The sequence below is a fragment of the Entelurus aequoreus genome, linkage group LG13 (genome assembly GCF_033978785.1).
Source record: "Entelurus aequoreus isolate RoL-2023_Sb linkage group LG13, RoL_Eaeq_v1.1, whole genome shotgun sequence".
NCBI classification, from domain to species: Eukaryota; Metazoa; Chordata; class Actinopteri; order Syngnathiformes; family Syngnathidae; genus Entelurus; species Entelurus aequoreus.
This window is the reverse complement of record NC_084743.1, coordinates 28,932,628-28,950,623: the sequence shown is the minus strand read 5'-3', so window position 1 is coordinate 28,950,623 and position 17,996 is coordinate 28,932,628. Positions and strand designations below refer to the sequence as shown.

The following is a 17,996-nucleotide window of genomic DNA, read 5'->3' as shown; positions in this document are numbered from 1 at the left end:
AGTACCCTGATGATAAAAGCGACGTTTATCTCTGAGCAAATATTGATTCAGTGATATCAGGAACAAAGTCCAAGCACCACCCTTAACGGGGAATACAATGCCCTTATATTTCTCGAATCGCAGCAATAAAATAAATATAACATTGACGTATCTTCATCTGCAATATAAAACATATATTGTCTTAAAATGAGCAAACATTTTGTTCAGCAGCAGCTAGATCTACATCTTTATTTTGCTATATTCAAGCAAAGCTAAATGAGTATCTAAACATACTATGTCTAGGTTATGCTTTCAGAGCAAGAAAACTGGCACAGTAACTGTTTTTCCCAAAACCTTTTGGGTGGCAGCATAGATCACAAGGAAGCAATTTGGATTCCGCGAATTAAGAATGCAAAATATGTACCCGTATAAAAGCCTGATATATTCCAACAAATTTAGTAATATTGCAGATATGCAAAGGAGACAGAATGTTTTAAATATACAATGCAAGTGAAAACCTTAATTTTTCTTATTATTTTGGGGGGGAGCAAAGTCAGTAATCGTTGCATGTTTAAGCAGTTAAAGAGCTGACTAAAGATGCTCATTTCCCATGGAAGATGGGATGCCTAAGTGGAACCATGTGTTTGGTGATGGGCCTAAATCATTAAGTAGGGGCTCGGAATACAGCCACCTTCACAAACACTATAAATATTATTATGTGAAAACAACCTTTGACATTCTATTGCAGATGGCAAAAGAGTAAAAGGGATAAAAGAAAAACAAAGCTGAGGTACTTTATACTTGTGTTGCATGGCCGATTTTTACCGTTCTAGGATTCCTGATGAAGATTTTAGAGCGGCCATAGGAGAACTCCTCAGCAGGAACCTGAAGATCTGCCATAAGCATCTCCACACCTTCCCTGCAGGAAAAGAAGGTTTAAAAGATACTTTAAAAAGTATTAAGAATCACAGCTTTTTAGAAGTTCTGAAAATAGGAGTGGGTAAATTCGAGTAGAACATAAACTAACATTAACAGAATAAAGTTTAGTACCGAGCAATAACTGTACATAAGATAGGAATCACATTAAATAATCCCACATGTGGTGCAGAACGAGACCATTTAATTTCTGACTAAATACAGTATGTGCCATTAGTGCTTATGTGAGGACACCTAGTGAAGTGCTACCATATGTAGTATGTGCATAGTATATACGAGACAGCTGTTAAGGGACATTATCGTAAAGGTCAACCAACATTCTCCATAAAGAGTAAATACAATAATTAAGAGATTTAAAAGGGTATTTACTAATGCAATACTGCCTAATGAGCTAGGTGTTTTTTTTTGTTCTTATTTATTTGCAGAAAATATTCTGCACTATTATCCAATAATAACCACATTCTCACAGCTGCACACAATTTCACCTGGGAGTTGCCCACTCCAACAAGAGCCCATTAACATGGGTCACACAGTTTTTCCACCGGGAGTAACTGCAGGCTTAGTGATTCACTTAAAGGCCACTGCTGCACATTTTCAGTGAAAGCCTCAGAGGACTTTTGGCAAAAGTCCAGCAACATGCCCCGCTGCGTGACCCCCTGATAACAGTTGCTTGTGAATTAGCATGACCATTACCTAGCAGGACCTCTCCAATGTGGCCATGTCCGTTTGCAGAGCATTTTGTAGCGCTCCAGGCAGGGCTCATATGCCTGGCGGAAGGCATACCCTGCTCTTCTCACGCGGACATTCTCCATCAGGCCCAAGTACCGCACTTGATGGCAAACCAGCGACTCGGTAAAGATGTGGGGAGCTTTCTTGTCATTCGGCTTGATGCATCTGACAAAGAGTACATTTTGAGCGTTGTCACTTCAAGTCTTGTTTTAGGAAATGCCCGCAAAGACACACACGCACGCACACACACGCTACCGGATGTAGTTGGGGTTCTTGGTCTGCAGATTCCTCATTAGAGTGCCCACTGACGCTTTGAACTGGAAGCCAGCGGTTGGCGGCCTCTTAAGGTTGACTTTGGCTGGGTTTCCCTCAGGGAACAGATGTTTGATCAGACTGTGATTGGCTTTATACATGGCTTGGGACAAATCCCGATATAGTAGGTCATTGTTCTTGTCCACAAAGCCTTCAACACGGTACAGCACCTTGACACAAAAAAGGCAATTACATTCTGAATAAAATCAAATACTTATTACATTAAAAATATGTATATTAATATTTAATATGATCCACTTGATATTAAATATACACTATTTTAATAAACTCTATCAATTATTTACCAAATAAATGTGAGATACATTCTTGCTACGTTAACAGCTTAATATGATTTGAAAAAAGTCAAATGAAAAACTGCTTGGGGTACCTTCCCGGCATAGTGCTGGATGCGGAAGCAGCTGTGAGGCAAGCTGTGGTCAGTAAGGAACTTTGAATTCTTGCTGAGACGACTCTCAAAGTGCTGGTGTTGAGCACAGACTGTGTTCAGTTTGTCAAGGAAGGTCTCGTCTGTGACCGTTCCCGGACGCAAACACTCCTCGTCTAACATTGCCAAAATGCCATTTTGGTGCTGGTGTTGGAAAGTGTGAAGACAGAAAAGGCGTTAGAAATACACAGTGTACAGTAGAGGTGGGAATCTTTGGGCACCTCACAATTTGATTACGATTCAGGAGCTACGATTCGATTAGGAAAAACAAATATTGATGGATCTTTATTTTTTGCATGTTAATGTAGTTTTATTTTTCTTTCCGTTTTCACTAATTAAGCGTTAAAAAAACAGTGCATTTCTAATAAAAAAACCAATTAATTACCACATTTATTAAATTAATGAAAATGTGTGTAAAACTGGAACATAAGTGCCTTAAAATAACGGAGCTGGTTGAATCTCTCGGTGAGGTGGCTGGCTGCAGTCAGCCACATTTTAGAACTGTATGCATTACTTTGTTTACAATGAACAAATCAATTATCGATTATAGACGTTTACCAATTGATTTCATAATCGTCTATATCCGATTTGCGATGCATACTAATACATTTATTTTGTAAGGCGCCTTTCAAGGCACTCAAGGTCAGAGGTGGGTAATAACGCGCTACATTTACTACGTTACATCTACCTGAGTAACTTTTGGGATAAATTGTACTTCTAAGAGTAGTTTTAATGTAACATACTTTTACTTAAGTATATTTATAGAGAAGAAACGCTACTTTTACTCCGCTCCATTTATGTACATTCAGCTCGCTATTCGCTACTGATTTTTATCGATCTGTTAATGCACGCTTTGTTTGTTTTGGTTTGTCAGACAGACCTTCAAAGTAGGATCTATGCCTGTGCTTCACCAATCACATGCAGTCACTGGTGACGTTTGACTCCGTTTCACCAATCGCATGCAGTCACTGGTGACGTTTGACTCCGTTTCACCAATCGCATGCAGTCACTGGTGACGTTTGACTACGTTTCACCAATCAAACAGAGCCAGGCGGTCACATGATTAACAAGCTTAAGCTTACATGAACTCAACAAAGCACATCGCGGTAAGTAACGTTAGTAGATATTTGGGCTGTCACCGTAGGCTGATGTTAGCTTCTCTGCTATGAATCACTGTCGAATGTACATCGTGTGGGGACATTTATTAACGTACTGCAGCCTCATAGACACACACACGCACGCGCACGCACACACACACACGCATGTATAGAAACACAGATCAGTGTGTTCCCAGATGCAGCCCACACCTATCAGTTAATAGTTTGCGTAAAGGCTAACTTTTTATTTTCCTTTGTAATCTCTGCCTACTGAGCCTATGGTGCTGTTAAGTTATTGTGGCTCAATTTGTCTTAATTTTTTTTATGTTAATGTATTATTATTTAATATATATTATTGTTTGCTCTTGAACGCATCATAATTATCCCCTCAACTCCCCCCAAAATGGATTAACTCGCTGGAATAAAAAAGACAATGTAACATACATCCATAAACGCGAATGCATATGAAAAAGTGCAATATATTTATCTGTACAGTAACCTATTTATTTATTTATATCTGCACCTTATTGCTTTTGTATCCTGCACTACCATGAGCTAATGCAACAAAATGTTGTTCTTATCTGTACTGTAAAGTTCAAATTTGAATGACAATAAAAAGGAAGTCTAAGTCTAAGTTTTAGTTGCTTAAGAGATATTCCTGGTTCTGAATTTGCTCATTGCTATTTTTATGTTTTTGTGCATTATTTGTTGCCGTCATCATTAAACAAACAGGTTAGTCATCAGTTACTCAGTACTTGAGTAGTTTTTTCACAACATACTTTTTACTTTTACTTAAGTAAATATTTGGGTGACTATTCCTTACTTTTGCTTGAGTAATAAATCTCTAAAGTAACAGTACTCTTACTTGAGTACCATTTCTGGCTACTCCACCCACCTCTGCTCAAGGTCGCCGTACATCTCATAAAAACATAAAAATATCTAAAAATATATTAGTTACCCCACCTATAGTGTCAATCTCCAAAACTTGTTTGCATTTATGAAAAGTGCTACAAAAAAAGTCTACAAGATCAATGTAGTGCAACATTTTCTATTAAAGGCTATTTTCTACAGGTGTGAATCTTTGGGCACCTAACAATTCGCTCTAATTCCGATTCCTGGGGTGTTCAGAATCGATTCTTGATTCAACACAATTCTCAATTTAAACCAATTCTTGCAATGTATTATTTGGTAAAATAATTGTAAGGAAACGTTTTTCAAAACAGGTTTCATGTTAGAAAATCTCCTTCTGGTTGCATGGAGAAAGCCTAAAAATGTCTTTTTAAAACTATATTCTTATAAAAAATGTTTTTTTGGTGGTTATTATTTTTTAATTTAAAATTTTTGCAAATTATGAATGTATTTAGAATCGCGTTGAATAAGAATTGCGATTTGGATGTGAATAATTTTTTTTGTACACCCCTACTTTTTTCCATTACACTACCAGGTTAGATGTAAGTTTCTCACCAGTGTGAATCCGACTTACGTTCTCAATGAGGTCACAGATAATGGCATTGTTGAAATACTCAATGTTGGTCCACTCAATGTCCTGCAACAAAAGGAAATCAGGTCAACCTTACAATGGTTTTATGTTAAAGAACAAAAGTGATGTTTTGATGATCGCTTTAACAGAAAAGGAAATTGGTCCGCAGATAGCCCAGCACAATCAACAGATTTTTTCAAAGCTCTCTATCAATATGATCAATTTTCATTATATATGGACAGTTTCACTAAGCTAATACAAATTAATGTCATTATGGAAAACTGCATTGTGACACATCACATATTCTCGTCCTTCCACCCTCTCAAAGCTGGCTATAAAAAAATATGGATAAAAATACTTTGTGGATTCTTAAATCATTGCGAGGAATGGGCTGGGAACATAGCTTCAGTTAATGTAAGCAATGTGACAGATTTTAGAAGGAGTGGGTGCTAAGAAGGGGTGGCCTAAATTAAAGAGGTATCAGCACTCATTCTGATTCGTGTGCCTCCCTGCTGTCAACAGGACTGTGGTATTTTCCCATGCTGCACACTGGACAGTGGCCAAATCAGTGATGGTGGTTGTGTTGGAGGGAAGGAGTTTAGGGGTCACCATTCATACACACAGAGCTTTGAAAACAAACAGAACTTGAAGGTCTACAACAGGGAGTGTTTACTCTTGTCGGATTACGGGATCACCTCTTTTTCATATGCTCCACTGAAGGAGACTGAGTGTGAGGGACTCTGTTTATGATCTAAAAGCAGGTTTAAACTAGGGTTTAAATGCAGATACAAATAGCACTTGGTTAAACAGATGCTAAAGGGCCTTTCCAACCTGAAGGGAATAATAAAGCAGAATTTTCCCCAATAATTAGAGGTTTAATGGGTGGAAGGGGCAATGGTTTGACTATTATTGACACAAACATGCATGAATGAATGCTACAAGTATGACCTGGCTGTCTTTTAGAAATATTCTTATCGTAATATTCTATTGTTTACTAGTAACGTGCTTGCAGTTAGTGTAAGTGTTTCGTTCCATCATTTGCAATTGGGACTTGGATGTCAATATACAAGCTTTTGAACCTTGGGGTTCTTCATCTTAAAATGGAACGTTCAAGCTTCATAACCACATAGGTAACTGGTGTGAAACTTTAATGTTTTGTTGTGGATATAAAATACTGTAGCTTTTTCCCCAGACATTTAAAGGATGACAAGAAAGTGATCAATTGAGAATAGTCCCGCATTGCAACGCCTCTTCGCCCAGCTTCGTTGTACACCAGCCAAATGACTGGTACAATGCTTTTAAACAGTCCTTGTCTGTTAGGTGCCGCTGGTTGCCCGATTGCAACACTTGAAATATCTCAAGTTGCATGTTGGGAGCCTATGTCATATATTAGTTTCACCTTGTAAATCTAATTGCTGGAATAAACTAACCTTTGCTTGAATTTTCTAATATTTTGGAGTTTAACCTGCATTGTGCGATCACTACTTTACACCAGTCGCTAGACTAGATCTGACCAATCTAAGTCTATGAGCATGAAGTGATGAAGCCTTTTTCTCTTTTAAGACAAACCAAACAGTCCAGTTCCAATCAATTGAATATGCCCTGAGATTACTTTACAAACACATTTGTGGTGCACAACGCTTGCATGTGTGTACGTGTGACCCTGTGGCAATAGAAATGAGGCTATTTAGTTTGTTGAATAAAATAGAGGTAGACATGTCCTATAGAAAAACAAAAGTTATTTATACAATTACTTCTGTTGTGATATGCAGCTAAATTGAAAATACAACTTGACTAAAAAAATAAATAAATTAAAAATAAATTAAAAAAAGGTATAGGAAATTTAAAAGGGACATATTATGCAAAACCAACTTCTCTTACCTGTTATGTATTTGGGATCTGCATAAGTCCCAAAAATGTGAAATCAAACCGTGGAGGCGTTTCGGATATATTTATAAAACAATCTTGCCTTCCTTCATACTTCCGAGAAATGAACAGTTTGGAATTTGACCAAATGGGGACGTCAGCGGATTATCCATTTATGGTAGAGATTTAACGCCATTAGAGTCCTTCGATCAATAAGCTATTTATTTCTCGTTATCCTCTTGTTGTGGGGCAGACTGGCTCGTACATGCACATGCATCCTCCCCTGTTGCAATTCTCAATACCAAGTAGAGTATAGTTTGAACTTATATCTGTCAGTACACTTGCTATAGAAGCGCTAAAAACTCCAAAAAAGATGGCGGAGAGAAGACGCTGTCAAAGTGGAGCCACGTAAATAAGACCGCCAAAACGGGGCACATCCTGAAAGCGGCTTGAAAACTTTCTGTAAAACAATCTATGCAACATTTTGACCAAGGAACTACCATTTCATGTTATGTAGACCACAACAAAGTGTTTTAAATGTAGAAAAAAAATTCCCAATATGACCCCTTTAACAGAGCTCTCGCATGTTGCATGAAGCTAAACTAAATCTTTTAAAAAAGTGATAACCGGCACTCTGCACACTGCAGGGTCAGAAGTCCCATTCTGATTTTTTTTTGTCAAATCAGATATTTTGACCGTTCACATTAAAAAAAAATGCATTTTCGATTATGAATGCAATCTGACCCACATGCGGACATGATGTCACACGCAGTGCAGTGTTTACAGAAGTAAACATGGTTTCAACTCTAGTCAGTCTCAGTCATTTCAAGGATTTTGTGCAATCAAAGTCAACATTATCTGTACTGAAATATTGCACGCAGAAGATTAAGAAGGAAGAGGACAAGTACTTTGGCCCTGGCAGTTTTACGGGATATTTTGCTTCAATGTCTGCTTGAAGAGTGTGTCTGTGGGCAAGCAATCAGAGACCGGAGTGGTGGAACTTTTATGTGAATTTCTCAAACATTTCAGTTGCACCGGTTTTCTGCTCCGTTGTCAAATATTTATTTTGTAACCGTCTAATCTGGAGAATAATTACGAAGCTTATTGTTTTTTGATGATGTATTGGTCGGATGAATGCGACCTGAGTGCGGGAGCGTTTACATTGAGTACGCATCATATACATTTCCGATTTATTTCCACAAACGAAAAAGGCCTGGGTCGGATATGAAAAAAATCAGCATTGCACTGTTCACAGACATGAAAAAAATCAGATGGATGTTGCATATGGGCAAAAAAAATGAAATTGACATGCAGTGTGAAGACGGCCTTATGTATATGTACAAACTTGCCTCTCTGATGTACTCCTCCTGCTCCTCACGCAAGGTCAGCTCGATGAAGATCTGCTGCAGCTTCTCGTTGCAATAGTTGATGATAAACTGCTCAAAGCTGTTGTCCTACAGGAGCAGAAACACAAAAGGTTGTATTTTCTCAGCCTAAAAAATCCAAATGTGCTTGGTGCCCTGTCTTTTCTAAGAAAAAGGGGGTTGTATCGACTTTTGTTTTAAAACGGGAACCTAAAATGTTAACGTATTGTGTATGACTTTATAGCTCAGCTAGTTCATGTTCACTTGGTTTGTCAAAAGCCACAACAAAGTTAAATAATACAGTGCATGTTTAATTTTGTAGTATTCATTAACTTCAGTTAAAGTAAACTTTTAAGGTTCATTACACATTTCAACTTTTTATCCAATCATACTTCCCTAAGGACAACTCACAATGTCAGCTGAGCTTGTGCAATAGCTCAATGAAAAGAGCCAGTTTTCTTCATGCCGGTATTCTCAAAAATATTGTTGGTACTATTCTTTATTAATACGAGAAAAGACGACTAAGCAAATGTCAAATTACATTTAGTTGAAAGTCAAAAACACTGCTCAGGCAGGTTCTAAATGTTGTATAATAGTAAAAGTTTATTAAAATGACTAAATTACAATTACATGTCCCTTTTGTATTTTGTTCTTACAATTAGAACAGTAGACTACAAATATTAATCTCGTTGTGTAAACAGATGGGCCCTTATGGTGAATCCCTATTAGAAAGGGTTCTTGTAACCTGTCCTTTATGGTCATTAAACATTTACAAGCGATTCCAATTGTTGTCAATTATGACCCATTGAGGGGTGAGTCATGCTTCCTGGCAGATGGCCTAATTGTACTGCAGGGTGTTGGGTAAGAAATTACTTGCTATGACAATAAAGTGGTTAGGAGCATGTTCAGCGTTAAAGCTCGCTGAGTGAAGGACACAGCAAGGTTTCTCAATGACAAGGAAATGGGACACATTGGTTTCTCATTTAAAGACCCATTTCCCTTTGCAGAGAAACCACAGTCACCTTCACCCCCTAAAAGCTTACACACACACACACTCAAGAGCAAAGCACAGCAAGTGGCAGCAGACACAAAGCTGAAAAAGGATTTGTGTAAATAACATGAGTGACACCCCCTGTGGGTTTTGACCTGCTACCAGACATGTACGGTAACATATTTGATCAATCATCTAATAAATGGACAATGAATTATAAGCGATTAGCTGCCAAGTCAAAGTCTCAAGTCCTGCATCTTGCAAAGACATTTTGCTTAATGCTTGATTGTTTTTCAATCTTTTTTCAAATCTAATTTTACAGAAGCGCTTTTCAGTCCCTCAAAGATTGGTTACTGACTCATGGTGTTTAATAACAGCACCACATGTGGTGTATTTGTCAGGGGGAAAAATAGAGCATGTAACACAGTGGAACATGTTGAGACAAATGTTTACACTTTTGTGTGCAGCAGTTCAGGACTAGAAGAGGTATACCAAGGGGTGTCATAACATTTTTACATGGCTGTCTATGTATATTACACATATCTGGCTCAACAAAGCAGGCGTTTGATAAATAGCTAATTATTGTTGGTTTGGTTTAAAAGAGTTGCGTCCCTGATATTTTAGTTAATCATTTTGCAATACAGTCTGCTGAAAATTATGGAAAGTGCCACTCTATATAGCAACTGGCATTGTGGTCAAAAATGGATTTGCCACAAAACACATTTAGCAATTCAACACTATACTGCCACATGGCTTCTATTGTAGATAGTGCACTCCCAATTCGTCACGTTTCATGTGTCAAGTAAACCACGACAAATGGGGCCATATGAATTCCCTTCTTACTGTAAGTTGAGTCTTATTATTATTTGCTGAATTGTTATGAATACGTAAAACAACAAAAAAATGTTTTTTTTTTTGTTTAGTGATACATGACTACAGAGAAAACTCAGCAATTTAATTAAGAGTACACAACAATGTGTGATCTCAAACAGCAGGCAAGTAGAAAATATTTGCATTACCTCTAAAAAAAAACTTTGGCACAAAGCACAGCCCTTTGTCTATTCAACACGTAAACATTTTTTGACAGGCAGTGGAAACATGATACAACTTTCTTGTAGGCCGTTTGTTTACTACGTGCCAGCAGAGTGGATTTCATGATTCAACATTTTTTTTAAAGTATTTCTTCAGCAATGTGGCTGTTGCTGCACACCAGGAGCCCAGGAATTATCATTGTAGTGAAGAGGACCTGAATTAAGTTGATCACAGCATGCACAATGGCACAGCAAACAGCAGGCTGGTGCAGGTGTTACTTACTGCTTTCTGGTGACCAAGACACAAGATGACAGTGAGAGGGAGAGGAATGAATGGCTTGAGAGTGAGTGGAGTGAATGAGAATAACAACAGTATGACAGTATAAAAAAGATATGAACGCATGGGGGGTTGGGGCCATTCGTGCAACTCTGCAAGAAATACTTGTTCCGCCATTTATTCTGGTCAGAGCACTCAGCATCTCTCACACTCTTATATGTGCATACCCATTTGCATGCAGTCACACAGTAAATTAATCAGCATGAAAAGACGCATGGAAATCAAAGACAATGTACAGTAAGACGCACAGGATGCTTTCGGTTCCCATTTTGGGGGGGATTTGGACCAGTGTTATTTTTTTCTTTTATTTGTGTAATGTTCTAATCCGGGACATGTTTTTCAGGGTTTACCCTAGAGTGCCAAGATACCTGTGGCGGTGGTGATGTGGCTAAAGGCGTGGTCAATAGGACATCAAATATTTTGCTATGATGCATATATTTTCTTTAAAAAGGCAAACACGTGTATACATAAATTTAAAACAAATCGGTGTTATTATTAATTAGTATTAACATGTATTTTTTCTTACACATTACGTTCTGCTTTATTTTTCAATTGTTGCTGCTTATCGTACAACGTACTTTGTTGAGAACTTTTTTTCTAGAGACTTCCCCAATTCTTTAAGTGACGTTTTCCTTTTCTCCCCTAAAAAGCCACCACACATTTTGTAGATCGCTGTCTGTGGGTATATCTTGGCTATACTGTATTTAAGTATGTCCACATTGCAGACATGCTGCCTCTATTTCAGACAATTCTGTGCGTATTGCTTACGTCATCACAACATTTGGTTTCGGCAACACTATTCCGGTGATAGTATTTTTTTGGCGGCCAAATTTTCGGTGCATCAGTAGTCAATAGTGTGCGAATAATAAACTATATGTATCCATTCATACTGCAACAACCTGCTGGTGTTAATGCCTATGTTTGTGTGTTATGCTGTTCATTGTTCCCATCGTCTTGAACACACCAGGCTGGATAAGAATAAGCAAGTGTTATTGTGTGTCTGGATCGCATAGGCGGACATGTGTGCACAAAAGGGATTATGTGTTGGAATTGGGCCAGTTGTCAGCATAAGATTGGCAATAAAAGCTAAAAAGAGCACCAGACTTTGTGTGTCTTCTTCTGGACAATACAATAAATATTACATTAATTCGTTTTCATATTTTTTTTAAAAACGTTTAAGGTGTGGCGGCTAATATTTTGCCATAACAAACCGCCACAATCAATTACATTAAGGGGAAACCCTAATTTTGTCTTTAAAATGTGTTGCAGGCCAATAAAAAACAGGTTGCAAATGGCCCCGGGCCGGCACTTTGGACACCCCTGAGGTAGACCATTTTTTATCTTATTTCTGTATTTAGCACACTTTCCATCTTTCAATGTTTGTGCAATACCTAGGATTTTCAAGTGGTTCCATTGTATATAAAAAAAGTGTACTGTTTATTGATCAGGTTCAGTTCATTTGTTTATTGAGATGCAGATGTCAGGGTTGAAATGAATGTGCAACCAAAGAGGAATTTAGTCCCGAGAGCAGTGAAGCTGAACTAATCTAATATGAATATGCTTTTATCAGAGCACAGTTGTTGATAAGCTCCTTCCCAGGTATGCCATCGCACGCACATAACATCCTGGGGCAAAATCCTTTTAAAGCTGATAAAATGAAAGGAAGGCCAGATTATATCCTAGTGAAAGACAGACAGAAAGATAGAACAACAGAGAGACACCGACAGAAAAACATTTGTGTCTTACGTCAAATATCTCGAAGCCATAGATGTCCAGCACACCCATGACCTTGTGGCGGGTTTTAGCTTGTGCCTGCAAGCAGAAAATGTGGCCAATAAATAATTTAGAAGGCAAGTACTGTAGTACCAGCACTATCAGTCAAAAAAAATCCCACAAAACAAATGATGGGTACTTTTTACCTTTATGCTTTCATTGATCCGAGTAACAATCCAGCTAAACAGACGACTGTAGAGGTTTTTGGCAAGGGCATCACGGGCGTAATAGGCCTGCAAAAAACAACCCATTTAAACAAACTGAATACATTTGATGTGAATACAAATAAGGAGGACAACCACAAACATTACCTGAGGTCAGGTTTTAATTACAAACATAGTACTTCTTGTTTTACTACAGCTGTTTTAGATACTCCACAATGGGTACACACTTGAGAACAGCTTACATGCACCCACCAACCTCCAAAATATGACCCTCATACATTTCCAAGAGGAAGACAAGTCATCTATAAATGAAAGGTTGTCATGCAACATTGACATGAATGAGAGGTGACATGCGTCTGTGCACATACAAGTGAAAAATGGCTTCCATTAACTATTGCTAATTCCGTGTACACCCTGCACTCTGACCTGGGCCACATTCAAGGTAGTGGACACTTTCTCCAATTTTGCCTCAACGGTGCGATAGCTGAATGCCCTTTCCAGCACAGACTGTTCGATCCCCAGCAGCTCACACATCTCTTTTAGATCTGCACATCAGACAAAATGGAACACATGGTCAAAGCATTAAACAGCTCGCCAGCCACTGCTAGCCATCAGGAGAAAGGAGGCAAGTAGTGGCAGAAAAGTAAACATTGTTTTCTTTAAGTTTGCTCCCAGGCAAGAATTTGGTAGCGGTAAATACATTCAGCTTATCACTGATTGTACTCTCTGATATGTTTGTGCTGAGACATTTTTGCAGATATGGATCACCACCTGTAAAGGACTTTATAACTGTACAATAGAGGATAGCTTTTGCCCCAGGCTCAAATATGTAACAAGACTATTTAAGTAACTGAGTGTGTAAACACACAAAGCAAATATTGCAAAAAAATTATACTGCAAATTTTTATATTTTTATATTATAAGTTTAAGTGTACAAATGCATAGATGTGTTAAAAACACCAAACTTGCAGTGAACAACTTATCTTCGTCTCATTCCTTACCGTTTTTATCTTTGACACGGCTTTCATCTGTGCCGTTACAGCGTGACTCTGGCTTGAACTCGATGTTGCCCAGTTTCAGGACAGCTGCAACCAGCTCGAGTACCGACTGTACCTCATCCTCCATAAAGCCCACAATTTGCATTGCATTCTGGGGAAAATAAAATCAGGTATTGTCAGATTGGCTGGGACTGATTAATTTGAAAATAAAAGACAGTGAGTGATACTACAGTGGGGGAACTACTTATACAATCGGCAAGGGAACAAAAGCGTTTTTCAAAAACATGAAAAGTCCATACTTCATGGTTGGCTTATTTAGATCCACAGGGACAGAATACAGGTGAAATTCAAAACAGTTGAGTATCGTGCAAAAGTTAATTCATGTCAGCAATTAAACTTCAAATGTTAAATGAATATGTGATATAAACTCATGACATAAAGTGAGATAGGACAAGCCTTTATTTGTTATAATTTTGATAATGGCTTACAGTTTTTGAAAACCCTAACAATTGAGATTTTTAATTCAAGGTTTTCATAAACTAAGCATTATCATCGCAATTATATCAAATGAAGGCTTAAAATATTTTTCTTGAGATGTATTTTATAAGCCAATGTTATATATTAGTTTCACGTTTTAAATACAACTGCTGAAATAAATAAACCTTTGTGCGATATTCAAATTTTTTTTTTACCAAAAACATTTCATAAAAAGTACATGTATTAACTCCTATAGGACTGACCGAAAGTATTATTAATTAGAAGCAGAGAAATGCTGACAATGAGTCAAACAAAACCATCCCAACTGTCAAACATGGAGGGGGAAATGTTCTGCTTTGTGACTGTCTCTCTCCTAAGTGTACTGGAAGACAATGAGGACAGATGAACGAGGCCATGTACTGTTGAATCTTGGATGAGAACCTACGTTTTGCCAAGGCAACAAAGGAGTGCCTTAGGAAGTTTCACATTAAGATCCAGTCTCTGGATCATATTTCCATTGAAAATCTGTGGAGGGAGATGAAACTGAGTTGCTCAGCGACAGCCTCAAAAACTTCAGGAGTATCTGTGATGAGGACGGGATCAAAATCCCTCGAGTTGACCGCAACCCTAGAGACTAACTTCAATGGACGGCTGACTAAAACCAGAGTTTATTCAACTCTATGCATTCTCCATGTTTCAGCAATTCAGCAGCTCCTGTGTTTAACATGCTCATACTTATAACTTATGTTTAATATTTTGTAAAAGGGAAATAAATGAATACTAATGTATACTAAATGACTATGTCATTAAATAAAAATAAATAGTAAAGGATAATCTACCATGAAAATGATGAATCGCTCATGTCCACCAAGTGTGTAAACTCCTTAAATCAGCAGGGGATTAAATGATTATACCACCTTAATAATGTCTATGACTGTCACAACATATTACAGTATTTTTATGATTTTTTTTTTTTGTGTACTGTAAAATGGAATGGTTTGACTGCACAAGAAAATGAACATGTTATAATACATTGAAACTATGTTGTATAGTAAGGGGGAAAAAAGGTTCCAGCAGTCAGTTCGCCATATCAAACTCATATTTTGATAAAATCAAAATCACACATATAGTGAGAACATTTGTAAATTAATGCCTAAGCAGGGAGGATTCAAGTGTTGAGTGCAAACAAAGTGGCGTGTTATCAACACATCATCCATGTGTCAGCATTAGCAAAGACAAAGGAGTGGTACATTTCAAGCAGACAATAATACAAATAGAAACTGTGTGTATGTGCCTTTTCCTGAAACCTTAAAAATAGCTGAACCTTTGAGTGAAATTATCATAGTTCATTAACACAAAATTTGACTGTTCAAGTTTCCCTGACTTTTAAGGTCAGTTTCAGTTCAAAGTTTACCAAATTTTATAGCAGGTAAGAGGAAGTCATGTCTAATTGATAAGGAGAGATCAAACCTGCCTTAACATTCATTATTTTGCAACAAAGGAAGGCTGACGTAATTTAAACATATTCTTACAAATGTTCACACTGTACTTTGTGTAATTTAAGTTGAATAAAACAGAAACATTTGTTTGTTGTACTCACTCTGACTGTCCTAAAAGAAGTGGCGTCATCCAGCCCGTTTACTACAGCAGAATCAAGGCTTAAGTAGTTGTACTTGCTGAAGTCCCGGTCAAGTTTCAGTTTCTCTGTTACACACAAACCAGGAGATTAGAGGATTAGAGGCATTTTTTTTTGTTTACATTTGTTATTGGGACCATGGGCCAGGCATGGTGTTAGCTGCTATCAGTAAGTGTACTGGATATAAATAGTTAATAGATATAAACGTCAGCAGCTTGCAATGAGTAATGTAAAATAAAGCATGCCACAAAAAAGACAAGACTGTAAAATATAAGAATATGGCAAGTTGTTAAAAAAAATGCATACATTCTCTCAAAAGCAAAAATAGCTTTAGTGTGACTTATTTTATTACTAGCAGTGGAACAATATGTCAAGTAGTTGGGAATGAGGAAATTATTCACATGAAAGTCAAGGTTGGGTCGTAGATGAATATCTACTAGGGTTGTCAAATGATTAATTTTTACAGATTTTTTTTTAGATTAATCACATTTTGGAATTTAGAATAATCACAGGGGATTACTCGCTTGCATAGTTAAAATTTGCTTAAAGAGGAACTGCACTTTTTTGGGGAATTCTGCCTGTCGTTCACAATCATTACGAAAGATGAGCACACATGCCTTTTTTGGCTGTTGCTAATGGGAATCACCATTGAAGCCTTCAAAGCACTCAAACTATTTCAAAACCCTCCAACAATGTATATACACACTAAGTATATACTGTATATATATACACACTAAGTATATATATATATATATATATATATATATATATATATATATATATATATATATATATATATATATATATATATATATATATATACACACACACACATCTTAATAACAATATGTAATACGTACAATATTTACCGGATTTTGGTCATTTATCCATTACCAGAACTTATTTCCTCAGCGCATTAATTTCCATAGCAACGCACTTCCGACTTCCGGGTACAAACACGAGTGTGTTGTAATCATGGCAGACTTAGTAATAAACAACGACGACTATTGTTGGACAAATGAAGATTCATAACCTTATCTTTTTAAAGTTAACTATATAGAGCAGGGGTCCCCAAACTTTTTGACTCGGGGACTGCATTGGGTTAAAAAAATGTGGCCGGGGGCCAGGCTGTGTGTGTGTGTGTGTATATATATATATATATATATATATATATATATATATATATATATATATATATATATATATATATATATATATATATATATATATTGTCTTTATAATCTGTTTTGTCATTTAACATCAATTAACATTGGTGTTCATCAACATTTAACAGTCACGTTATCGATGGGAAAATTCATTTTTAGACAATATGATTTGCCTGGGCGGCTAAGAGACACCAAGAGTAACAATCGGTAGAAAATGGATTAGAAAGGAAAGATAAAAAAAAAGAAAATTTTTGGATGCTGGGTGGCCGGATCCGGCCCGCGGGCCGTAGTTTGGGCACCCCTGATATAGAGGATGAACTGATGCTTATAGAAGCGAGCACAAAGAGGGTGAAACATTGGAGCAGATGGAAACCGAGAGAATGAGTCAGCATGACTTGACGGCGTGAATGTGGAACTTGGAGCCAAGCTATGCCGACATAAATGAAGTGCTTACACAAACTACACCAGCAAAAAATGTCTCCTGCCAGCTGGACCAAAGGCACAACTGTTCATCGAGTGAGTCACTAAAATATTGATCATGACACATACAGCACATCATGTATGTTCTTACAACTACATACACTGTCGAGCTAGCTCTGTACAAACAAAACATGAAATGTGGGCTAATACTTTTACAAATACTGCAATATGACTGTTCATGTTTTTCAGTAAGTACAGATTGGTGTCCTATCGCATGTTGTGCATTACAAACTCAAAAGCCATTTAGCTGCTAACGGAGAAACTAAGCCTATGGCTAATACCGTAGCATGCCGTCGCAAGACTATGTTTTACTACGCTAGAAAAAAGGTACCTCAGTGTTCGCTCTTACAATAACAATCTCGCTACAGCTTGGTTATTATACAGTTTATGAAACGTAAATGAAGTATTGTTGGCTGTTTTTGGATGCATTTTCAAAGTGATTTAGAGGCAGAATGAATTGCTCCATAAGCAGCATTGTTGGCCACCTGGAACGAGACGATTATTACAAATTAGAATTCCAGGATTTCATAAGGATTGTGAAAGGTAGTCAAAATTAAAACAAAAAACAGAAATTGAATCTTGAAATTGTATCACTTTCAATAAAATAGCAACGGTTTATATAGGTATTGGAAAAAAAAAGGTCTTATTTAGATGTGACAGACACCGATTATGAAATAAAATATATTTGCAAACTTTTTTTTTTACCCATGCAAAATATTATATTCACAAATGCTA

The 17,996-nt window shown here is 37.2% G+C and overlaps 1 protein-coding gene across 7 annotated transcripts in view; it reads right to left on the bottom strand.

Annotated features, from left to right (window-relative positions):
- myo1b (myosin IB) overlaps positions 1–17,996 on the bottom strand; it is a 121,766-nt gene that overhangs the window by 16,799 nt on the left and 86,971 nt on the right. For all 7 annotated transcript variants that reach the window (XM_062067632.1, XM_062067634.1, XM_062067631.1 and 4 more), the window contains 11 exons: positions 15,580–15,683; positions 13,506–13,653; positions 12,931–13,049; positions 12,487–12,573; positions 12,314–12,379; positions 8,194–8,298; positions 4,982–5,044; positions 2,345–2,545; positions 1,900–2,126; positions 1,609–1,809; positions 805–898 (listed from right to left, as the gene is read on the bottom strand). In XM_062067632.1, coding sequence (XP_061923616.1) covers positions 805–898; positions 1,609–1,809; positions 1,900–2,126; positions 2,345–2,545; positions 4,982–5,044; positions 8,194–8,298; positions 12,314–12,379; positions 12,487–12,573; positions 12,931–13,049; positions 13,506–13,653; positions 15,580–15,683 — 1,415 coding nt within the window. The remainder of the gene's footprint in view (positions 1–804; positions 899–1,608; positions 1,810–1,899; positions 2,127–2,344; positions 2,546–4,981; positions 5,045–8,193; positions 8,299–12,313; positions 12,380–12,486; positions 12,574–12,930; positions 13,050–13,505; positions 13,654–15,579; positions 15,684–17,996) is intronic.